The 26,174-nt window shown below is 35.8% G+C and overlaps 1 protein-coding gene across 1 annotated transcript; it reads left to right on the top strand.

Annotated features, from left to right (window-relative positions):
* The first annotated feature begins 5,692 nt into the window (after window positions 1–5,692).
* On the top strand, window positions 5,693–26,084 carry ZC3H7A (zinc finger CCCH-type containing 7A). Its single transcript, XM_054390818.1, has 22 exons — window positions 5,693–5,798; window positions 6,927–6,966; window positions 7,844–8,041; window positions 8,582–8,740; window positions 10,300–10,380; window positions 10,465–10,506; window positions 11,277–11,304; window positions 12,511–12,791; window positions 14,809–15,016; window positions 15,561–15,625; window positions 16,373–16,565; window positions 18,209–18,370; window positions 18,950–19,146; window positions 19,368–19,465; window positions 20,492–20,673; window positions 21,185–21,261; window positions 21,805–21,938; window positions 22,298–22,403; window positions 22,915–23,023; window positions 23,598–23,731; window positions 24,083–24,246; window positions 25,437–26,084. The coding sequence occupies exons 1-22, from the start codon at window positions 5,731–5,733 to the stop codon at window positions 25,624–25,626; spliced, it is 2,916 nt and encodes a 971-aa protein (XP_054246793.1). The 5' UTR covers window positions 5,693–5,730; the 3' UTR covers window positions 25,627–26,084.
* Window positions 26,085–26,174: the final 90 nt, after the last annotated feature.

Genomic DNA, 26,174 nt, shown 5'->3' with positions numbered 1-26,174 from the left:
ACACCCAAAGGCTGTCAACTGCAGTCATTAGGAATTGCTTACAAAATCTTATGCTGGTGTACGTTCTGTTGATAAATCTGGATTTATTTATAAGATGATGCTTCTTCAGCCTGCATTTTGGATCTATATTAAAATGTTTAAGGGAACCATAAATCGAAGTCTTCCAAACCTACCCTTTTAATTTCCTAGGGAAATGGAGTGTGACTGTACAATGCATCCTTGTTCTCTCCTGTTTCTTTTATGGATTAAAAGTAATGTAGGAAAGCTGTCAAAATAGAAAACAAACTTTGAACAGTGTCTTACTATTTTGTGGATGAGGAGATGCAACTTACTAGAGGTAAATAAAGAATATGGAATTAATAGGTGGTGAACTGTTACTGTATATTCGGTTTCATTTTTTTAAATTCAGATACTTCATTTTTGACACAGCTCAGGTTTGTTCCTCTTTACATATATACCAAAACTGAGTTATGTTTATGTTACTAAGTGGCTTTTTCAGCAGATATGACAGAATAGTCTGTATCTAGAAGTATTAAATTAAGCAGAGGAATTAAAACTGTTAAAATGTGTCATGTAATGTTTTCCCTGTCTTCTCCCTGCAGCATGTTACATGTTTGAAATATCTTATGTAACAGTCCAGTGATGCATGAGCATGAATATTGAATTTTATGCTCATGCATCTGAGGAAGTTATTTTTAAAAAGGTTTGCATTAAATTTTCTGTTTTCCCATCCTTGTCTTGGTGTCAGGTTAGCCTGAGCCAAGTTTGTTGAGCAGCTTACAATCTCTGTAAGGCACTGTACTTTATTATCTGTAACTACTCATGTAAACTGTCAGATGCTTAGGATGGGCAATAAAATTGCTTTGGGAAGTGTGCTAAGAATCAAGGTTAGTCTATGTTGTGCAGGTATCTGATGTCCAGTTTGTTTCTTGGCTGAGTTAGAACTGGGGGTAATGGTGATATTTTTATTGGTGAGATGTCTCTAGGAGGCAGTGAGGGTATTGCTGCATGTGTGCCACTTCCTTCTCTTGCTTGTGTCTGTTAGGTAGGGGCCTGTTTTCTTGTGCCCTTACCTTCTTGGGTCCAGATGGTCATTATGCTTGTTGCTGCTGTTAGTGATGCAGGAAGCAGCAGGAGCGGTGGACTTTTGTTTCTCACAGGCAAAAGGGATTTAGACTATCTGCCTTTTAAGTCATGTAGCCACTCCTACTGTTCTGCTTCAGTGTTCCTGGTTCTCTTTGCAATATTCCCTTTATTCTAGGACTCAAGGTGTAAATTCTGGAGTACAGTTTTCCTGTATGGAAACACTGGTGAACTGGTCATGTTTTCATTTAACACACAGGCTTTTGTTTTCACAACTTCTGATTGCTGATCAAATTTTGATACATGGTGGTGTGGATGATGGGTTCATTTTTGACTGAATTGATTTAATATTTTGAGTTTGTTACTTTTTCTCCTGCCTGGGTCATAAAGGGGGAGACGGCTGATGCTAGAATACAAAAGGAAGTCTCTTTGCTCAGTGTGATTTTTCACTAGACTTGAAGTGCAGTTAGGGTTCAAGATTGATCTGAATTGCTGAGACTGGTAGAGATCTATGAGCAGCAGTCATGATAAAATCTTTACTGTGCCTTGTGCTGTACAAAGATCTAGTCTGAGATTCCTGTAACCCATAACTGCATTAACAGTAAACTCAGTGATGCATGGCAAGGAGCTATACTTCTCTATCTTAGAAGAACACGCCTATAACTGCACTTAGATGGTAAGTTTTAGCTCAGTGGAGATGGAAGTGCAGTAAGGACCACTGACTTCCAGTTGTTTTTGGCATTTAGGCCTGGAGGTACAGAGGATGCTTAGCTGAAGTGTTTATAACAGCTGGAACCGTTAGTGTCAATAATGAACAATAATAGAATTATTTGCTCAGCTGAAGGTTATTACTTCCCAGTGGTAGTAGTTCTGGTCTCCAAATAATGTTTTGCATTTTTACCTCTGTTCTCCATTGCTCTCCAAATACGCTGTCTGCAAACCAGTATGCAGCAGAAGAAAGGATTAGTCCTGCCCAGTTCCCTATCCTTCAGGACTTAATTTTCAGCTGGGGGAACTTGTGTATGGCAAACTGTAGATATTTCCTCCTTGGATTTGCAATTTAGAAATGGAAAGGCTAGACTTTCTGAAGTGTTAAGCAGTGTGACCTTCACTTTCAGATCAACCAAGGCCTGTTCCTTCTACAGAAAAACTCAATTCTCTGCGTTCTGAATTAATTTATTGACATGCATTCCAAAGATCAGTTTCGCTCTGCAAGACAGTCCAGTAATTGTTATATTCAAAGCTCTTGTGTCTGAATTAGCTTGGGCATATCCTAAATATTGTGTGTCCTTTAAAACTCATCTTAAATTTCTCAGAAATGCCAAAATATTGAAAACAAGAAAATTGTCTTGCTCTGTGCTGGAAAGAAAACAAATGAACAGTAAGAGGAAGGAGCAAATTTGTGTAAGAGAGAAGCATAGGTATTCCTGTCTGCCAGAGCTGGCACAAAGCTGTTTTCTTTCAAATCTCTTATTTGTATAAATAGGGACCAGCATCTATGAGAAAAGGTGATATTGGCAGCTGGCAGTGTACTGTCACTTGGCTTCTGCTTTTGTGAAACAGGATGAGTTGAAGTCTGTGATAAAGGTAAGAGTACAAATTGTTCTTTAATTTGTTTGGGTTAGGCAGCTATTATTATTATTATTATACTCTGTGTTAGGTTTAGTGAATTGAGTTTGTATTGATCATGCAGCAGCAGTTACAGAAATATTACGTTTACTGTGACAATCAGTTCAGCCTGTGACCTTATTTAAGTTACTGATCCATTAGTCTGCTGCCTTTTTTTTTTTCTTTTTCCAGAGCCCATACTATTTTTTTTCTTCCCTTTAGCTTGGTTCTTTCAGTGAATTGCTGAAAGAGTAAAGCAACAGTGTGGGCTTTGCTTTTCAAGTAATGTTACAAGCAACAGATCAACATTTAAAACTTTTTTCTAGGTGGGTACATATGTATATTTGTTTTAAATTCTCTCCCTGCAGATGGAGGAGAAAAGCTGTTGCTAAATAGGTGGTGGTGGGGGGGTAATTTGAAAGTGGCTAGATTGCATTAAAAGCCAAGCCGTGATTGTTATTTGCCTTGCATGTGAGAGTTTGTTTCTGTGATTGCTCAAGAGGATCTATGGATAGTTTGGATGGGAGAGATGCTGTTAGAGGTGCTATCTGAAAGATTTTTATATCCTCTGCAAAATCATGAAATACTGAGGCAATGTGACTGTCAAAGTATGTTAAGGAAAGATAATTTTTGCCTGAACAGCTTATGGATTCAAATGACTAAGTAGGGAAAAAAAATAGAAAACTGCTTTGAATAATAAATGACAGCACTCACATATGTTCATCATTTGCTAGCTATTCTCTCTGGGATGTCAATTTGTAACATTTCCATTAACGTTGTTATGGAGAAATTGGATCCGCACATCCTCAAGTTTTTAATATACCATTTATTCTTTTTATGCCAGAGGTGATAAATAAATACACTTGTTGCTGTGTTGGACTTTTTTCATCTCTTTGCAAGCTGTTGGTGTGGAGTATTGAGGTTGTTTAAAATTAGTCTGCTTTCCCAGATCTTGACATATGCAAGACTCTTGTGTTGGCATGGTATTACTTTGTCAATTGTTAATTCAGGGAGCCAATATAGCTTTTAGTTGGGGGGGCGAATATTATTTGAAAACCAGAACTGTCATCACTGGGAATTAATGACCTTCAGCTGTCATTGTTCATTATTGACATTGATGGTTCCCTTTTTTATAGTTTCATGGGAAAGCATATGCTGGTATTGCTGCTCTGTTTCTAAAACCTAAGCCATGAATGAGTACATAAATAAATGGGGTGCCAAATAAATTTATTTTTGGCTTTTAGATTTATTCATAGACATTGGTTAAAACATTTATGATACAAGTCTTCAGTATATGCACCAGAATCACACTATGTATTGCTAAATTGTGGAAGAACAGGCGATACATAAAGTAACGTGACAAACAGTTATAAAAGGTGTTCATGGTTATTTCCTCTTGGAGAGCAGATTACTGAGTGCTATTTATATACCTACAAGCAATACATGAACAATTCCTGTCAGTGAACAGTTGTAGCTGCCCATAATATTTATCTACAGATTGATTTTCATTTATTTTTTTTAACGGTTGGTGATACTAGGGAAGTGAGGTGAAATGAGGACTGCGGACTGCTTCTGTTACTTTGCTTATTGACCTTAAGAAAATTACTCACTTTCTTATGCTTGTTTTAGGAAAGTGTTATAATAGAACTAAGTCTTAATGGCTTGAAGTATTTTTGTTTAAGATGCTTTTGAAAGGTTTGTAAACATTCAAGTTGAAAGCTCTTCAGTTTGTTTCTTTATTCCAAGGAAGTAGGGTGTATTCTCCAGACAGTTTCTGTTCTCAGTTTCGATTTTGCTGAGTTTGCTGGGGGTTATTTTGGGTTTTGTTTTACTTTGTTTTCATTCTTCCCATGTTGATGTGAAATGGTAACCCAGCAGAAAACTGGATTTTTTTAGCTTAATTTCAGGGACAGAAACAGACAGGGATTGCGTGCAGGTCAATTTTTTTTTTTTTTTTAACTACAGATGCTTACAAAAATATTTTTCTTCACCAAAAAAAGTGTATTTCCTGAAGCTAAAAGCCTTTTTTCTGAATTTCAGTATTTTCAGAAAAAACTGCCTTGCTGATCTTTTTTTGTAAGAACAAGTTACATTCTTATATTGCAGTTCATCACAACTCTGTGCAGCTGTGAAACCACATGTCAGATAGCCTTATCTTGAAGATTAGGCAGATCATTTTAGCCTGTTTAACTTGAATATTTGTAAATTCAGTAAATGGAAGGCAGGAAGTAGAAAAATAATTATTTATTCAGACTACTTACATTTGATTGAAATGTCAAGCTGCTGATGTGTAATTATACTGAATTTATTCAGTTTTTCGAATGCAGTAGGTAGTGTTTGCTAGTATAGTTTCCAAAATACCATAGTCAACTGGTAGATATTGTTAAAGCTGTAGTATTTTGCTTCTAATTACACCATAATGTTTGGGTGATGATGAGAGACTCTAGAATTAAACTTAATTAGTAGTTTTCTAATCAGTTTGGAGTTATTTATTATTGTTGTTGTTACTACTACTACTACTTCTATAATTATTTTAATAAATACACCAAGGTCTTGAGTTTATCTCTACTTCAACTAACAAAAGAAATATGAAGCTATTAAAAAAGGACAGTGTGGAACCTTAGCTTGTTTTAGCAGTAGTATGTGCAAGCTGTGCTTGTAGTTTGTTTTAGTTTCACTAACATGATTCTGCATCATGTAGAGTAAATAAGTGGAAAACCAAAAATAAAGCAGGAATTAGAAGAAAGATTTTCTGTGAAAGTGTTGGGTAACACTGGCACAGACAGATAGGGTGTTGGTTCTGACCTGGAGCTCCTACCTCTATTGCTTTGAGCACTTCAGTGTTTGAAGTTTCTTCAGAGCATGTTCTCTGAAGATGTGGTATGCAATATCACATTTGTATAATGATCTTAGTGTTGACGTGAGATTGGATCCTTCTGTACCAGTGTACCAAATGCAAACTGCTACATATTAACAACTGTTTTTATTTCTTCCCTTTTTGAGGAGTGGTGTATCCAAGAACTGGATGTTCAGGATAACATGTCCAATGTGTCGGAAGAGAGAAGCACTAGACAACAGGACATTAAGAAAGGACTCCAGTTTATAGAGTATGATTTTTGTGGTCTTATTCTTGTATGCTTATACACACAATTAGCTCTGGGAAAGTCCTTTTAATGTAGCACCAGCAGAGGAGGCCGGAAGACCTCTGTTTCTCCTTAGAATATTTGTTAACAATAATGTGGAAATGGGGAGCAGTCTTAGAGAAAAGACAGAACCTTTCTTTGTTCCCAAACAGAGCAGATTGAAGATGGGAGGGTATTCCTTCTCTGCTTTCGAGAAAAATCAGCATGGAATTTTTATGGTAGATGGAAACCATAGATAGCCCTAAAAATCCACCTTACAGTTACGGACAGCTAAGAATAGGTTGCCACTATAGGAGTAGAGTTTTTTTCTTTACCACTACCCAAACATTTCAACTCTGTGGAGCTACAATTTAACCTGAAAAATTGTCTTAGTAGTTAATTTCTATTTGGACAAATGCCAAATTCTTCGCTAGAGGATCCTGGTTAGCTTAAAATCATTGTGAAATGTCACACTATTTCAATGCTCACATAAAGTATTCTTTAAAATGAAACAAAATTAAAAAAAAAAACAAAACACAAAAACCCAAAACTGCCCTTTTGAAAATTACTTAGAAACAGATTCTTAGATAACCTATATAGGAAGGGAGAAGGCTCCTATTTTTCTTCATGAAAAGTTAAAAGTAAATACCTCTGCTCTGTGCTAGAGAAAATCTAGTGTGTCATACAAAAGTGCTCTTTAAATTCCTGTGTCATTGCTATGACTTGATTAAAACTGAGGTGTTCTTCTGACAAATAATTTGTCATTTTATAATACTTTACATGTATAATCTATTTCTGTACAGTGGAGAAGAGGAAGGAAATTGTTTTTAAACAGGCACCATTGAGGTTTTAAACTCAAAGCATTCAAAACCTTAATATATTTTCAATAGCTGAGTTACATTACCAGTCTTATCTTTAAATGAAAATGAGTCATTAGTAATAAGAAAACAAAGTTTCATCAAAACTAATCTTGCCACATTGAACACAGGCCATGGACAGTATTTCAAGGTTTGCGTCTTGCATTGAGATTCTTTTTAGTAAGAACCAGTGTTCTCTGATGTGATCATCTTTTAAGCAATATGTATAAATAAATTCTGTAATTTCTTTCTCTAGATCTACCTTGCCCTATCCAGGGACACAAGAACAGTATGAGGTAATGAAATAACTTTTTGCATTTCCAGAAGGGTTTTTACCATGGACCTATTTTATTATATTTATTCTTGTTTATAATCATAATTTCTGTAATGGTATAGTATGAATGGTCATTTATGAATGGTAATTTACAATTTTCAGTGTATTGGAACTGGAAGAATACTTGCATTGTGATACAGGTATTCAGGTATTTGAATGTTGGAATTTACTTATATAGCAATTCAGATTAAAGCTTTTTATACTGGTGTTAGGGATGAATTTGGGGCATTGCTTGAATAAAACAATGTGCTATTCTGAGTAAAGTTTAGAGTAGAACAGCAAAAGTGAGATAAAAGGACCTCAATCACATATACCTCCATAACATATTTTGGTTTGCTACATGTTATTATGTTGCATAATTTTTGACTTACCATTTTTGGACTCATCTTCGTAGCATTTTTATGTGGTGGTAAGTGGTTTAATTGGATTTGAGAACACATTAGATAAAATTCAATTGTTCACATTATAGATTAAAAAAACCCTTTTGCTCTGCAAAAGCAGCCTTTCAGCCTTTGTGTACTACTGGTTTGTGAGTTGCTATAGCTGCTGATTGCTAAAAGAATGTATGGAACATGTTTATGTATATGTCTCTTTTAAGCTACTTATACAAAGTAATTCTTTTGTTAATAGTTCAGCTTCTTTTATTCGCACATTTTGTGACGCTGAATATTAGAGATTGAAAGGAGTCAGAAGAAAAATACTGATAGAGACAAAACTTGTGCATTTAATTCTGATTCTGTGAAGTTGGAAGTATAAATTTTCTGTTCAAAATATATTTGGAAATAAGGAACATAAACAACAAAACCACTGTTGACTGATGTTTCTTTTCTTTGTTCTAGTTATTTATACGGGAGCTTGTTAGAAATCTTTTTAATGAAGGTAATGATGTATATCGAGAAGGTGATTGGAGAGGATCACTGAGTCACTATACAGAAGCTATAAACATAGCTGATTATGCTAATTCTGAAGAAATCCATGTTTCTGATGATATTTTAGAGAAGCTGCATGTGAACAGGATAGCATGTTTTTCAAATATGGTAAGCTTCTATTTAAAAACAGTATGATTTCTTAGAAGCAATGTGCTAAGAGAATATGTAGACATGGAAAGGTTCCTAGTGAGTGAAAAGCTCTTAGTGTTGATTTGAGAATTGTCATGTTTCAAATCATCATTTTGGCATATTATTTAGTATCTTCTTTTTACACGTATGATCATAGAGATATTTTTAGTTACTAGAATATTATCATAAAAGAGTCATACTGGGCTTAGAAGTTGATGGAACAGTATTTTTATCCATTTACACTGCTGATTGCACCTGAGTCTGCTGCTTTCTCTGTGGAATAAGATGCCTCTTGTGAAAAAGCTCATTTGTCTTCATAACTATTACTGGATTTCACATGAATGATAGCCCTGCTTGGTTTTAGTGGCATAAATTGGTGACTTACAGGACTCATACATGCAGTGTGCAGTGGCCATGGTAAATGTTTTATCGTGTTTCAGTATCTTTACCTAAGACAGTTTAAATTCATTATTTCAATGATAATAATTCTGATTAGCACCTTTTTTTTCCTCCTTCTAGGGATTGCATGAAAAAGTTCTAGAAAGCTGTGAGATAGCATTACGATTAAATGAAAACAATTTCAGAGCGCTCTATCGGAAAGCAAAAGCTTTGAATGAGCTGGGAAGTTACACAAAGGCTTATGATGCTGTTGCAAAATGCTCTCTTGCTGTGCCACAGGTAAGTAAATTACATATTGATGATTGTTTTTAAAGATTTACTACAGAAAACATACACATATATCAAGACCATTAAAGATTTTTTTGTTTGATTTGATTTTTTTAATACAATGAAATGTTTCTCATTCCTCTAAGAACTGGGTTTGTCATGGAAGTGAAGGCTGCTAGGAGGGTTTATAGTCCCCGAGCTTGATTTGTTGTGTTAACTGTCACTTTGAAGTCACTTTGCAGTGGGGGTCAAGTGCCACGAATGTTTGTAATAAACTCTAGAACCAGTGAATTAATTGTTTAAAATTCTATACAGTCAGAAGTATACTCATGACTTAAAGAGAAAAACCACCTGGAATTGTTACATACAATATTGATTGTTCTGATAACGATATTTGAGCTTTTCAAGCACTTCAAAAGATTTTTCTCTATTGTCCTTCATCCAAATCACTTACCGCTGCACTTAATGTTAGGCTGTATCTATATTAGCAAGTAGTGTGTGGTAAGATAGGAGACGATTTGTAGACTAGGATGCTGTTCCTGAGGATCTGATTTCCATGGTTGGTAGTTGTTTTGGTTTTTCATTGTTTGGTTTCATTTTGGTTTTTAGTTTCCTCCAAAATTAATCTAATTTTGCTCTCTGAGACCCTTTATAAATGCAAAATAAAACGTAACGAGTGACTTCAGAAATGCTTTCCTGAATTGAATTAAAATGCTGATGGAAATTTTACATGCTTTGCTCAAAATAGGCTGATCTCAGGACACAATTCTGAGTTTTGTTTTGTTTTTTCCTTTTTACATCAAAATTACAGTGAAATGCCTGGATAAACTGTTGAGCTTAGGTTTGCCCCTTGATAGGGAGAAGGTTTCATTGCATTTCCAAAGACACAAGCAGTTTATCTAAATGTGTAACTTTAGATCCTCACTTCGCACCTCCATATCTGAATGTTTCTGCTTAAGATTTTTGTGCCTTTATATAAGTTTTATAAATAGCTTTTTTTTTCTGTAGGACACATTCTGAAACCTAAATCTTAAAATAATTTAAATGAATAGTTGTAACTATAAGACAGGTTGAAATATAACCAACTTTTCTAGTTGTGTGGGGAATTACTGCCAACAGACAGAGTTCTCATGAAATAATTCAGCAGTGTTATGTAGTAGATGACATGGGAATCAGAAATGTGGCCCTCTGTTTGTGTAAAAACAAACCAATGAAACCCCCTGTTCCTTAAAAGGACAAACATCCTCTTCAAACAAACAAAAAATACTCAGCCACAAAAAATTTCTGCTTCTCTGAACTTCTCTGGGTATGGAAAAACCTTTACATTATTTTAAATTCTGATAAAAAGAGGATACTATCTATTTTCTGGCTTTCTTGAAAACTCAAAATACTGGAGTAATTTTACTTGAGGGTAGCTGCATATTTCAGTGTTAGCTTGCAGTCTCATCTGTTTGTAAAAGAATAAAGATACGTTATGAAACATCCTGCATGTAGGGATCTTGCAGAATATCGACTGAGTTGTAAACAGGTGTCTTGACTGTAAATTATAAAATTCTATTTGTGTCTTTCAGGATGAAAGTGTGATTAAGCTTACCCAAGAACTAGCTCGAAAACTGGGGTTAAAAATAAGGAAAGCATATGTAAGAGCAAAGGTAAGATTTTATTTTAGCTTTTTATATTGAGGTTTCCCTCTCGGTATCAATTTTGTATTTAATGAAGATATCTTTTCATTGCAGCCACCTTCCTCAAATTCAGTTTCTAGTGATGTATCAACTCAGGTAAGGTTTTATATGTTCCAAATGCAAGCTGAATGCAAACTACTGGGACTAATTGTTACCTAATTTCACAATGAAATGAAAAGGATGCAACTGACCTTTTATGTAAAATGCTGTTATTTTGAACTTAAGGGTTCTTTTGAACTTTCTGACCAGTTTTGCTATGTTTTTATGGCAAAATAGGACATAAGATTACCATTCAAGTTATCGTTGTAGAATAAATGCTAACTAAAGCATTAAATCCAGTCTAATGAATATATTTACTTTTAGTATATTGAGGCAAGGGCATAGATAATGTGTTTAATTATTCATTTTATTTGTTGTTAATAAAGCGAATGGTGCTGCTATAGAATCCCTTTTAATTTATGTGTTTGCCCAAATTTGACCTTCACTAGCAGATGAATTTGCATTTATCTTGCTATTTGAAATGTGTCTGAATAGCAGTAATGTGGAGGAGTTCAATTTTATCTTCCAGACTTTTTTATGTGAATGTAGACAATTTAGCTGTAAATGAATGAGGAAACATAGGAACATGTGAATGTAGACAATTTAGCTGTAAATGAATGAGGAAACATAGGATCATTTAAGATATTATTTAAACTCTTTTATTACCTTCACTTTTGTTGGTTTGTTGTGGATTTTTAGTGATACTGTGAATGGATTTCAGTCTGCAAATGGATGCTTTACCTAAAAAATGTTGACCTTTAAATTCCATTAGACTTCATATGGCTCTTGTGCAAAGTGCTGAGTGATATTTTTTTTCTCACTTACAGAATTCTTCTGTAGAAGATATTGAATTAGGTGAGTCTTGATACAATATTAATGTGTTATAATATTAACGTGTTACAATATTAATGATAGGAAGCTAGATATGCATATCTTGTTGTATTTGTAATGAAAGTTCTTAAGAAATATTATCCTTTCAATTGAAAGATCTGTAGTAAAAAGTCTAATCTCTTCATCTCCAGAGCTACATATTTAAGTGGCTGTCTAAATTTCCTTTCAGTCTTCTGACCTTTATATGATTAGAACTGCTCCTATAGCAATTGTCTCCTGCTGTTCTCTTCAGCCTGGAAGAACAGGGAGGGGAGAAGAGGCTACAGGTTTAATTAAGTACCCGGTTGTGGTAGTTTGAGCTCTGAGTTTAGGAGCTCATCAAATGATAATAGATTGAAATTCCTCCCCCTGCCCCTCTCTCAGGGTGGAGAGAGAGAGAAGAAAGAAAAAAGAAAAAAGAAAAAAAAGGGTAGGGGAAAGAAAAAAAAAAATTCGTGAAAGAAATAATCTGAAGTTGGTTTGGAAGTAGGAGGAGTAAATTTTTTTCTTTTTTTTACTAAAGGGAAAGGAAAAATAATTTTACATATATATATATATAGCAGTAACAGGGGGGTTCACAGAGGTGAGGGATGAGGGTAAGTGAGAAAAATATACAAAACCAAGCCTGGATGGCCTTGTGTTCCCCTGGATGTCGGTGGATTCAGCTGGGAGAGACAGGGGGCCCCAGCCACACGGTCCAGTGCAGGAGGCAGTGACAGCAACAGCAGCAGGAGATCTTCTCCAGCAGACGAGGCAGGAAAGAGAGAGCGAGCAGCAAGATGTCCACCCTTTTTATAGGCTTGCTGGACAGCAAGGGGGAGTGGAATAGACCACCTTTGAGTCAGGGGACCACCTTTTCCCAGCAGGGGAGGGGCCAAGCCCTCCCCAGATTAAGCTTCTTTTGTCCACCTGGGGCTGGGTTCTTCTCAGACCCATCCAGGATGGGTGTGCCCCACCACATGGGTCTGTAACTTTTCCTATCTTTTTTAATTCTAGTAATACAAAAGCTGAGATATAGGTACATATGAATTGGAAGCTGGTAGAAGTGGAAAACGTTTCATGTGGTTTTGCTTAAAACTTTTTCAGTTTTCTCCGCTCTCTCACTCCCCACATTGTCAGGGTAAAAGTTACGCATGATAGTTTTACATCTTTGAACAAAAGTTCCAGTCATTCCTACCTTACTTCTTTCAGATTTATCTGACCAGAAGCAAGAGTTGGTGTCCGCTGCTGCTTCATCAAACTTTGTTTCTGAAGTGTCTAAAGTGTCATCAGTACCTGTACCATCTTTATCTTCTGTTATGCCTCTTCAAGTGGAAAAAGTTTCTTTGCCTTCCGCAGTGCTGGCAAATGGAGGGAATGTTTCTTTCTCTATGCCAGAAGCATGTCTAGATTGTGGTGATGGAGATATAATTATTGGGGAAGAACTTGATGAATTACTTGATTCTGTGCCTGATCCAGATGAGAGTGTAATGGTAAGACTTCTTTTGTTTTCTTTCTTGAGAGACTATCCTCATAAGTGGGATCTTGTATTTTTATCAAGTGGGCTAGTGAAATGTGAATTACCTTTCCTGGTTACATTGAACTGTGTTTGTGTATCGTTGGGTTGATTTTTCTCAGGTGCAGATTCTTGCAAATGGGGCTGTAAAGATAGCAGGACCCAAGGAGCTCCAAGGACAATAACATTGGGTTTAAGTGTTGGAAAACATGAGTGAGGTTGGTGGGGGGAGGGATACTATGTCAGAAATACTGCCAGTACTTCTGCGGTAGGAATCACAGAATAATAGAATGATTTAGGTTGGAAGGGACCTTAAAAATCATCTAGTTTCAACCTTCCCTGCCATGGACAGGGACACCTATCACTAGACCAGGTTGTTCAAGGCTGCATTCAACCTAGCCTTGAATACCTCCAGGGAGGCTGCATTCACGACCTCCCTGGGCAAGCTGTTGCAGTGTCTCACCACCCTCACTGTAAGGAATTTCTTCCTAATATCCAGACTGAATCTGCCCTCCTCACGCTTAAAACTGTTCCCTCTTGTTCTCGATACTACTTCCAGGAAGCACTATGAAAAGCAAAGTAGACATTTGAAGTTTGGGTAGTGTGATTGGGTTTGTGTTTTTTGGGTGGAAACAAACCTTCTCAGAACATGAGGGTGTGTTGGAGTGCTCAACCTGCAGCTGTAGAAACTATAGTTCAGCATATGCTCATAGCTTTGCAGGACAGTAGTACCTGTGCTGTGGTCTTCCAGTGCATTCTCTAGTATCTCTGCAAGTCAGAGCTTTGTCCAGATCCACCTCCTGGATAACCAGAAAAAGGTTGGCCATGAATCTAACTGTTATATTTTCAGAAGAGAATATTAGATAAATTCAAGCACAGGAAGAGTCATTCTTAATACACTCTCACTCCAGAGCTAGAACAGTCTGCAAGGAATACAATTTCTCATCTGTTAATCAAAATAAGAGCAGTGACTGATGAGCAGACTTGTCTGAATTTATCAGATAAATTGGCCATGACTGCTGTGGCCCTACCAGTCATTTGGATCCCTTAGTATTGCAGTGTTATCTGCTGCTGTGGCATATTTAATTCTTCAAGTAGTTACGATTTTAATTCGTCATTCAGCTATGGATGCAGTTGTAAATCTTTAAATTCTTGGGTTTCTGATTTTCTGGTTTATGCATTTTGTGTTTAGGAAAGTATTTCAGAAATGTAGAAACAGTAATTATTTTTAAGAGGTCCTAGGAAGTTTGGCTTAGAAAAAGGCAGGAGAAAATACAGTCTTCCAAGATAGACTGCAGTCTTGTGTAGTGTAGAATCTTGAGCGAGTTGTAGGCTAGCAGCTTGGGGAACAGGGAGTTTCATGTTGGCCAAATTCTGTGCAAACCTATGCAGTCAGCCTCCAGACAAGGGGGGGGAGCTTCTTGGGATGACAAGGAGAAGGGAAGCAAACTTCCCCACTTGATATCTGCTTAACAAAAGTGTACAGAAGGATATGTTCTTTTCCTTGGTGGCGGAAGGTGATCTGGTCTTTGCAGAATATGGTAGCATTTGATTCTATCTGAGGATTTATTTCAAAGCTGCCTCTTCACTGTACTGCAATTAGAATTATGTTTTATTTATTCAGAAAAAAATCCATGTTTATTTCTGACTCTCTCTACTCTGCCCTGTTCTATGTTTTAATCATGATTTGGAAATTCAGCTGTGATCTGATTAATAGAAAATTTAAAACATGATAATAAGTGAATATACTAACTGACCCTTTAAAGTGGTTGATTCATAGATAATTCCTTTCATTAGGGCATTGTTTGGGCATTGATTAGTGTAGTTTTCTTAAGTGTACGGTAGCTCAGTGCAGTACTGTGGCACTGTAGGCTACCTGTTATTGTTGGTTTTCAATAGGATTATAAAAACTTTGTTAAAATATTTGCAGATTGTGTGCTTGAAAGTGTTTTTGCTGTGTGTGAATCTTCTTTTTAAATTTCTTTTTCTCTCAGCAAACTACAGGAGCCAGAGGACCTGTTCCTGCAGGAAGTGTAGCTCCTAGTGTACCTTTCTCTGCCTCTTTGTTGGGGACACTACCAGTTAATGCAGGATTTGTTCCTTCACCTTCTCTTTCAGAAATCTTTCCACAGCCTTTAGCTTCTTCATTGGAAAATTTTTGTTCACCATTAAGCACCTTTTCAATCAGTGACCCAAAAAGAGGTATGAAATAAGTCTTAACATTTAACTTTTTATGATGAAAGGTTTGTGTGAGCCAGCTGGCTTCTCTTTTTAACAAATGAGTTTTCACAAGTGTTCAGTAATATTTAACATGTAACATTTGATCTGTGCTCACAATTTTTGATGATATTGATAACCAGTGTGTTGGTTGTACAAAAGAGGTGTAAATAAAGCTTTTTGTTTACTTGGTGTCTGCATAAGTATGCTCCAAACCCACTGTGTTCAGTTTTGATAGCTGTCATTTATCTAGCTATCCTTTTTGTACCACCCAAGTATCTTTGTGTTGCTCTGGCATATGCTTCTGAAGCTACTACTGGTGTTAAGCGGATGATTTTGCTGAAGCTCATTATCCAGACATTTACAGGGGGCTTTTACATAATTGGAGAAAAGTACTCATAGAAAACAAAAAAACCTTTGGTGTTTGTCAAAAACCCAAACCATTCATACTTCTCAAGAATGAGAAATAATTTTTTACATAAGATGTTTCAGGGAACTGAAATAATAAAACTTCTTTTCATTCCTTTAGACCTTTCAAGTTCAGCTTCTAGAGATGGAACACCAACACTTAGCAGCAATAGTTCCCCATTGTTTGTAAGTATTTTCACTTTCCCTTTTATATCAGTTCAAATGCTAGCACCTTGAAAGCTTAACATAGATCTTAATTTTTACAGTAGAAGTTTCTATCATTGAAAAATGGCACTTGTACCATAAAGATGATTCTTGTTTGGAAAGCAGTGTATAGTAGCTCACAGCAACGGTAATGAAACACCAGAACAAATTTACAAAGGTTGTTTCACTTACACAAAATTTGACTGTTGTCATAGCCACTTTTCCATTCTGAGGAACTTGCTGTAAAATACTGTGGGAAGTGTGAAATAATCAATCTTAATAGAGAGAAAATCTCTTGTGATCTGAGTGCTGAATATTAGAAATCCTGGAGCAATGTCGTAGTATAGGAACAGAGCCAAGACCACCTTGTGTCAGAGTCCATCTGGTCTCTGTACTCTAGTTGTGCTGTGTATTTTCAATCATGCTGCTGGCATGTTGGAAAGGTGGCATGAAGGTTTGCATCCTCATGAGCCAGGATGGAGTAATAATTAGTCCGCAAAGTGCTGTTCTTCTCACTGTACCTGGGTCTTGTTACATGCTTAGTCTGTGCTGGGAATATAGCTTTTGTAGAATCTCCATGTCCTCTTCTTAGACATGTAGTTAAGTTTGTACTGTGGGGTTTTGTGTGTAGTCCTTCTTAGGCTTTGAATAATAATTTCAGTAGGTTAAATTTTAATTGCAGATAAATTTAATCATATGGATTCAGTAAACTATGCTTTCTCCCAACAGATAAATGGACCTAGTAGTTTGTTTGGGTCTGAAAATTACATGGGAATTGCTGGCCAAACTAGAAATGACTTTTCAAATGTTTTTAGTAGTGGAAGTGCTAATATACCTGTATCTTCAGCACTTGTGGCAAGAAATCCATTAGAAGGCACACATGAGCTAAGACAAGCCTGCCAGTTATGTTTTGTCAAAAAAGGTAAGGGGCTTTTGGACTCGATTGGGTTGATTATTAAAAAAAAAAAAGAAAAATTAGTACTCGTAAGTTAAAATGTTGCCTTCTAAACAATATTAATCTTCACTTGTTCTTTGGAGATGTAGTACAGCATTATGATTCAAGAGATGGCTACGTGTTTCAACAACTGTTACCTGTTTCCTTCTTGTCTTTATTTCTTGTCCTAACAGACTCTTGATTCCTAAAGCCATCACAGATCACCACACGCTTTCCCCAAGCTCTAGGTTTACTGTGTAAGGTCATTCACATTCTGTATTCACTTTCCTCCCAACCCCCAGGGTACTGTGAAGAGTGACACCTTTGCTCAAGACTAAAAAAAACTTGCAATACTCTCTCTGATTGGCCATGGGGAATTGAACTGCAGTTCAAAGTACCTGGTAACCTTCACATCCCATCTGTTTTATTGTTCTTTCAAACTAATTCTAAATCTTGAGGCTTCCAAACCGTAGTAATAATTAACTCCACTGCATTGACTCGAAGGATGTTAACCAGTACTAGGCTTTAATGTAACTAATCTTTTAGGCCTGAGCTGCTGCAGTTAAACAGCATCATGTTCTAGAGGCAATAGCTTTTAGTTAGACTAATCTTAAAAATAAGCATTGTTTTTCAAGCTGCAGGTGCCTTTGATATTGATACACTAATAAAAAATTGTGTTGAGATGTTAAGGGAATGACTTTCATAGTTCAAAGAACTTTTGTATTAGTTTAAAATTGCTTTTACAAGAAAAATCCGTGAAGTGATGATTGAGAAACTTTGGAACACTTTCTGTTAAAAGCAGGAGCTATAAAATATTTGTGGAAGTACACAGTACCTTCCTAGCTTCACTTTTTTTATCAGAGCATCTATTTGTTCTCTCTTTGCATCCCTAGCAAAGCCTTTAAGTGTCTTGTACTTTACTACTTGCTTTTGAAATGATACTGTTCCATCAGCCTCTTGTCCAGGGGAAGTAGGTCACGCTTTTGTTTCAGTAGTCCCTTAAATAGCAAAATTCACTGAACATCTGCTCGTCTTTAGTCTTTCCCCCTGATATCTTCATTTTGGTGGTAAAATTCACTACAGTATTATCCTAAAAGTAGAGTTTAAAGCTGGGCATATTTTTTGTTTCCAAACCCACAAAGTTCTGGGACTGGAATTTATATTTTTGGCACTTGTGTATTCTTTTACCTAGTGTATTTTGTTTCTGAACATAGTAACAGTTCTAATACAATAAAAATTGAAAGTTAAGAGAACCATTCACTTGATCCTTGGAATTCATCTGCGTTGGTTTATGTGAATAAGCAATTCAAGTTTTAAATCAGTTTATGAAAACATATGATTTGGAATTTGGAAAAAATGCATCAATTGCTCTCCCAAAGCATCCCTCCCTAAATAACTCATGGGACTTTCCTTGCTGAAACTGGTCCTTTTGTAAGTATTTAGCTTATTCTGTTCTGCTCAACATGGCTGTTAATGCCTTCTGGTTCTTTAGAGTTGGTGGTACAAGTAGTAATTCTCTACTGTGTCTTCATGTACTTTGCTTTTGGACTTATGTGCCAGTCTGTGTGTGGAAATGTTAAGACGATGGTGCCATTTATGGAAGTGTAACCAATTTCCTCATATTGTTTCAGGTCCTAAATTATTGGATTATGCTTACCATCCCAGTTTAGAACATAAATGTAAGAAGGATATTCTAATTGGCAGAATAAAAAACTCTGAAGATAAATCATGGAAAAAAATACGCCCGAGACCAACAAAGACACAGTATGTGGGACCATATTATATATGCAAAGGTATGTGTTATGGGTAGAGAGTGAAATAGTCATGCCTGAACTCAAAGCAATATAGTTTAGCTTTGCTGTAGTCAAGTATAGAATGAGGTTTATTCTTGCTCTTGGGAATTGGAGAAGGAAGTTGACTAGGTTGTTTGCATTTTCAAAGGCCGTAGTAGAGACTATTCTGATCGTTACTGTGATTATTTAGAGAACATGCTCTTCTTGGTCATGGAGAACTTTGCTTCTGAGTGCTGGGCTACTTACTGTTAGAGTTTTGCTGTATACATCTCTACATGTGATGTGAGTGAGATGACTTGGATTAATTAACAGATATATTTAAACAAAGGACATTCTGGATTCTCAGCATTATTGCCTTGGACTAGAGAAAGGATAGTTGATAGAGGAGTGCATCAGTCTGGGCAGTTTTACATTTTCAGAGCATGTCATTCAGTGTAAGATTTTTCTGCTGTCTGCTAGACTTAAGTGGCCTGTTTACAACAGGTGTAGCCTCTTTATTAAAATACTTTGAAGTTGAGGTAGTGAAAGTTTTAAAATGAATTTCCAATAAAATAGGTGTCATATTCAATGTTATTTTAGATGTTGCTGCTGAAGAGGAGTGCAGATATCCAGGTCACTGCACGTTTGCATATTGCCAAGAGGAAATTGATGTGTGGACACTGGAGCGCAAAGGAGCCTTTAGTCGGGAAGCTCTTTTTGGAGGAAATGGAAAAATCAACATGACTGTGTCCCGACTTCTTCAAGAACATCATGGATTATTTATGTTTCTTTGTGAGGTGCTGCTTTATTTCTAATGACATAGTAAAAATGATAATAGATAATAAAATGCTTTGGTTCACACATGACTGTTTTGCAAGTCTTGATATGCATGTTCAGCAATAATCTGGCTAGCTTTAGACTGGAGATGAGTTGAGGTCTGTCTTAAAATCTTTAAGGTAAGGTATATTTTTAAATGCATAAAATACTTACTGTATGATTACCTGGTTTTGTATTCCAGAAATGTTTTGATCACAAACCAAGAATAATAAGCAAAAGGAACAAGGATAACTCATCTTCTTGTTCTCACCCTGCTATGCATGACTTTGAAGAAAACAAGTATGTTTGAAATACTATCTCTTTAAGGTTCAAATGAAAAGTAGAGATTTCAGGGCATTTTTTTAATGCTTTCATTTCTCTTCCTTGCTAAATGACTGTTAAAGCATTGGTGGTACTGATAAGACAGACTTACTGAACAAGGATTGTCTCGTGTAACTAAATTGAAAGTGAACTGCATCCTTGTCAGTATGTTCAAAAATAGTGGTATCCACCCTTGTGTTTTAATCTTACTTGGTTTGGTGTCAGTTGGTTAATAGCTGGTGAGCTGCATTGATCTAAATAGATGTGTGATGTTAAATTAGTACAGGAATTCATAAGTTTTCTCTTCTGTTTAGCTTATTCTGCTGTAGTTTTAACTCAGTTCTAAGTTTACCTTAATTACAGTGTCTGAAATAGACCATAGTCCTTATTAAATTAGTTGATAAAACATAGTGTCTTTGAAAGTTAAGAAAGTCTTCATAGTGGAAATAGTGTAATATAAGTTCTGGAGAATTAGTAGACTTACATTTTTATGTGATGGAAACATAAGTGGGAGCATTTTAATTGCTTTGTACTCCACTTCCCAGTTTTGAGGAAATGCTATAGCTGTAAGAGCTAGGCTGTTGCTGTGATGCATCAACACTTGGTGCTCTACAAAAGAGTAAGTACTTGTGTTTGATATTAGATCTAGATATGTACTTGAAAGTGGAAATGATGTGCTTTCCCTCTTGGAAACCGGAGGTCCAGTTAGATTGAGTCCAGTAATGATTTGCAGAAGATGGATTCCTGTGTTTGCAAGCGAGTTGGACTAGATCTCCACAGGTCCCTTCCAACACCTGCCATTCTGTTGGGTGATGTTGATTTACTCAGACACAAAATGATAATTACATATTCCTTCCTTCGGAAATATTTTTGGCTTTCTGATTTCAACTAAAAAAACGCCCAAACATTTGAATAAGCTATCATGAGGAATGGTTACTTAACATGTTCCATACATGAATAAAACAAATTTAAGGAATATCTGAAATTGACTGTTTTTTAAACCAGGTGCCTTGTCCATATTTTGCGAGAAACTATGGTGAAATATTCCAAAATCCGCCCTTTTCAAGTTCGATGTCAGCTTGACTTGTGCAGACATGAGGTGCATTACGGCTGTTTACGAGAGGATAAATGCTTTTATGCTCACAGTCTGGTAGAGCTTAAAGTCTGGATAATGCAAAAAGAAACAGGTATGTTTGGTAAAATGTTCACTTTACTCTTGATTGTTGGAGTCACCTCTCCCTTGGCTCCTTTCTGAAATTAGCAACCTTGGGATCAGTGCATTCACTTGCTGGAGCTTTTCATACAGCACATTCAATAAACAGTAATGTAAATATGATAAAAAGTATTGAGTAAACAGTTACTTTTTTACCAGCTGCTTCTACAAAGTCAAGGATAGCAAATTCTTACATAATTTCTATTTTGAAGTAAGAGTTGGATTCTCCAGGAAACACGATTTTACACAAAAGGCTGATTTTTTGCGTTATCATGTGTCTGTGCTGCACTCATGCTTTACCCAAGTCAATTAAAGCTCATCTCTGCTCTTTGAAGTTCCAGCCAGGAGTGTCTGTATATGTATGCAATACATAAAAATGAAAACAGGGTAAAATCTTTGGGGCTTTCGTAGCATTGCATTTTGAGCATGTCTATAACTCTGCATACAGGCATAAGTGCTCAAGAAATTTTCCTCTTCCTTTACAGCTATTTCACATGATACTATTGTTCAAGAATCAAAGAAATACTGGCAGAACATGGAAGCTAGTGCCCATGGATCACAGGTATTTTGTTTTTTTTTTTCATTAAACTAATTCCACATTGACTTTGATAATTCTTTTTCCGTGTCTGTAATGTAGCTTATTTTAGAAATTACTTTTTTAATGCTGTCCTGAAATAATCTCTTTCAGCATAGGCTTTCTTTGGCTTGCTCCACTTAGAATAAAATGCTTGCTTTCCTCCTATACAATTCCTTTCTGACTTGGTTTATTCTGTCACAGCTGGAACATAAAACCTAAACGTAATTTCCAAGTCAGCTACCATAGGGCAATTAATTATCTTTTCAAAACATAGGACTGCTATGTGTTTAGTTTGTATACAGCATTACAACTTCTGGGAATATATACTGAAATAAGCTTAAAAAAATGCATTTGTTAAGAAATGTTTAGTTAGTTTGAAATTACAAGCAGGACTCTTACAAGATGTGCAGTATAACCTCTGACCTGGAGGTATTGTAAGCCTGCCTTGTAGGGGAGAATTTATAATTTTGTATGGGCTGCTTTGCAGATGCAAAATACCTTTTATTGTTGTTATTTTTTTGGCTTAAGATCCTTGGGAACCAAATGAAGTATGGATCACTTAATCTGAAGATGAAGTTTGTTTGTGGTCAGTGCTGGAGAAATGGTCAAGTTAATGAGCCAGACAGAAATAAAAAATACTGCAGTGCAAAGGCCAGACACCCGTAAGTAGATCAGACAGTGAAAATTTTACTGTTTTGTCAGCTGTTGAAAACCTCTTTTGGGGAACTTTGTTACTACTTACGAAAGAACCATACAAGAAATTAAAAAAACATATATTGAAGCAGAACACAGTCCTCTCTTTGTATTATGCTGATAATTGGTCACAAGCAACACTTGGTGGTTGTTTGGTTTGGGCTTTTTAAATTATCAGTTATGGTAAAGTTTCAGTAGAGTAAAGTTAATAGTGATATATTTGAGATTTATAAAGACCCTTTCTGCACTCTCCTGGTTCTGCTTGTGTATACAATGTGTCTTCTTTTTAAAATACTCTTTTCTTTCACTTGAATGCATCTGGTTTTAGATGGACCAAAGATCGCCGTGTGGTGCTAGTAATGTCTAATGAACGTAAGAAATGGATGACTATCCGTCCTCTTCCTTCAAAGAAGCAAGTGCCTCTGCAATTTGATGTATGTTACCCTAAAGCTAATGGTTTAGTTAAGAAAATAGGGTATCTGGGAAAACACTAGTTACTGGTTTTGTCAGTTCTGCAGCGTTTCCCTCAGGAATTATTTGGAATATGTTTATAATGCTTCTCAAGAGTTTAGCCTTAGAAAAGTGCTGATTCACATGTTAGTAGTGAAGCCTTTTCTCATCAGTGGGAATTAATAACTTTTTCAGTGATTTAACTAAGTTTTTACAATGTCCAGTAAACATTTCAGAAATAGTTTAAATATACCTATGGTCTGGTATTTTGGTTGGGGCAAAAAGCAATCATGCTACTTGCTTCCAGCAGTTTCCTTTTTCTACCTACAGTGTAGGAATTTTTTAAATAAAATCAACATGATTCTATTTTTCAAGTCATATAGATGTCTCATTGGGAGGGGAAACACTAGCTAAGACTGAAAAAAAGAATAAAAAATTCTACTATCATTCATTTTACTTTATATTCCATAAGGATGTTTTTAATTCACTTTCCAGTTGTGCAATCATATTGCTTCAGGCAAGAAATGTCAGTATGATGGGAACTGCTCATTTGCTCACAGCCCTGAGGAAAGAGAGATGTGGACCTATATGAAGGAAAACAGCAGTAAGTAGAAGAGTAAATGTAGGATGTTGTAAATATAACTGTTTTTCATTCTTACTACTTCTTAATTCACTTTTTTCCTCTGTCTTTTGTGGTAAACTTTGCCAAGTGCCTTTTTCAAAAATCTGAATAAGGTCAGACTGGGTATTTAAAACCCAGTATTCAACAAAATAGTTACGTGTTTGTTGCACTGGGATTTTGTTGATAACATCTGTGAGCAGATTATTTGTGGCAGATTAAATTTACCAAAAACTGTAGCACACTTTATATTAGTACTCCCAAATTCATATACCGATACACAACAGCACAGTTGTTAATCTGCACTTTGGGTGCCTGTTCTGAAATGCGTAACATCTTGCTTTCCCTTAGGGTGAAATAGGTCTTGGTAAGTAGCCAGAGATTCATACTGGTCTTGGTTCTTATCTCTAAACTGTGTAACTGTCTACATTTTGTCCTTAATTTTTCTTCTTTTAATAGATGGGGACTGAATTATGCTTGCAGACTCAGTCATTTATCTAGTATTCTCAAACTCTTGCTTTAATTGCTAATTACTTATTTTAGCTTCTGCTCTCATTAGTTCAAGACTTGGAGCAGTTGTATGATATATGGCTAAAAAGTCAAAAACCAGAAAAAGGAGACGATACAGCTGCTCAGTCAAACAAAGAAAATGGGAAGCAAATTCACATGCCAACTGACTATGCTGAAGTTACAGTAAGTAATCATGGGTATAATTGTAAATGAAAATGTGGGGGGTTGCTGGTCAGGGTTTTTTTTCTCACAGTCAGTAACATACATTCTTGTTCTGATTTTCATGGTGCTTCCTTAGATCATAGCTAGCTACATTAAATGCAACTTGTGACACTGTGTAGCAATTTTTCTGAACCCTTTAAATCCAAAAGGGATCATAAACTTCAGGTTTAAATCAGTGTTTAAATCACTATTTCTATTTAGGTAAAAGTTTAAAGGCCAACATCAAGAAAACATTCAAAGTGTATTAGGAGCAGTTCCCTGCTTACAGTCTTGAATTCTCATTGTTTTCTTTTCCAACTCCTTGTAAAACAGGTGGATTTTCACTGTTGGATGTGTGGGAAGAACTGTAATAGTGAGAAGCAATGGCAGGGTCACATTTCTTCTGAAAAGCATAAAGAGAAGGTTTTCCACACTGAGGATGATCAAAACTGCTGGCAGTATCGTTTTCCAACTGGCTATTTTAGCATTTGTGATAGGTATGTGCCTTTTAAGATGTCAAGAATGCTGAAAAATGCCAGTTTGTAGTGTAAATAATTACAGTGGTTACTAGTTTTGACAGTCAGTGTTTCTTGCTTTGCATACATCCCAGGGAGTGGCAAAGTGGGACCAAATTAATGCTCTTGTGGTGTTAATAAAGGGTAGCAAGATTATTGCAGCTCCACAAGATACTATTGGTGTTATTAGAAGTTTACTTAAGCATCTGCATATTAATTGCTTGTGGAATACATAAATGGGACCTAGCTGCACAATGATACTGGATCTTTAAGGCAAGTAGACATGTAACATGATCAAATAAATTTGTTAAAATTGAGTATTTGTTACTGGAAATTTTTCATGAATTCATAGAAGAGGGACTTCCACAAGACCTGTTGGTTTTCCCCAGTGCTGGTTATATATTTTTCTTTCCCTTTAGTTCTTAAATGCAGTGTTTACCTGACAGAAACAGGTAAATATGTTGAAAGTTCTTTCCACTGTTGGAATCTTTTTAGAAGGCTAAAAACTTTGAATTTGCATTCTGGAGTTAAAGATTAAATTAACTAGTACAGATATGTCTTGTTACTCCAAGTTAAAAGATTCTGAGAACTTTGGAGATCTTGAGAAACTGCACAGTGTTTAAAACAAGTTATTTTTTTATTGACGGTCTTTGCATGAAAGCTTATGTGCTACCTACGCATAACGTCCTAAATGTATTTGATATTTTGAACACTAACAAACTTCAGATATGCAGTATAAAGTGAAGACAAACTGGTGTGCCTATAAAATAGGATAAAATAGATTCTTAAGTCATACAGAATATTTAAAACTCAAATTTAGCTTACAAAGGGTAATTAATAAGTTGGAGGTTTTTAACAGTCGTAGTTATTTCGCTTAGTGAGTTAAATGACTATGTTAATTTGACCTGATGAAATTAGTTTCAGGCATTAGATGACTCAGTAAAGTAGTAGCATGAAGAACAGAAAGAAAAGAGACATCTCGTGTCCTTTAAAAACACTTGACAGCTGGAAAAGAAAAATATAATTGAATGCTAAATCATCATATTTAAAAAGTGAATACTCCTCCAATTATGATATTTTTGTCCTTAGTATTTCAAATATATGACCAGAAGAAAAACTAGGTACAATAATGATAATTCTATGGAAATACTATTTGAAATCTGTCTTGACAGATATATGGCTGGTACTTGCACTGAAGGAAACAACTGTAAATTCGCCCATGGAAATGCTGAACTTCATGAGTGGGAAGAACGAAGACAAGTTTTAAGAATGAAACTCAGCAAAGCGAGAAAAGACCACTTGATTGCTCCCAGTGATAATGACTTTGGAAAATATAGTTTTTTGTTTAAAGATTTAAACTAATACTGAGATGACACATACATGTTATCAGCTGGGAAGCATAAACCAGAAAATTTGACAATAATCTAAAGCATGTGACAGAAAAGCTGCAGGTTTTCTGCTTTTATTGGCATATATTGTTCCTCCTGAACAGCAAAATGTAGTAGATTTAGGGGGATTGAGCAGACCAGTCTATGCTCTTATGAAGCAGAGTGGCGATTAAAGAAATCTGAAGTATTACGTGCTTACTCACCTTCTGTTGGACAGAAAGATAGGAAATAGAAGTGGGGGGAAAGAGGTTATAATATCTAGGAAGCCCCCCTAGTATCAGTCCTTCAGATGAAAAACTTTAAGGTATCAAGGTATTACAAAACAGAACGTTTTGGGCTAAGAAGAAAATGATGGATGAAAATTCTTCAGATCTTTTAATGGAGAGGATTTGTTTAAAACAAAGTTTGCTACTTATCTATATGTAGGTTGCTAAAAAGGATTTTCTTATTAAAGATTTTAAACAAAATAACCATTTAACTGCAATATATGTTGAATGGGTATTTTTTCTGTATTTGTATGTT

This window comes from Indicator indicator, chromosome 22 (assembly GCF_027791375.1).
Source record: "Indicator indicator isolate 239-I01 chromosome 22, UM_Iind_1.1, whole genome shotgun sequence".
Taxonomy (NCBI): domain Eukaryota; kingdom Metazoa; phylum Chordata; class Aves; order Piciformes; family Indicatoridae; genus Indicator; species Indicator indicator.
Note: the sequence above shows the minus strand (reverse complement) of the source record. Positions and strands in the feature narration are given on the sequence as shown.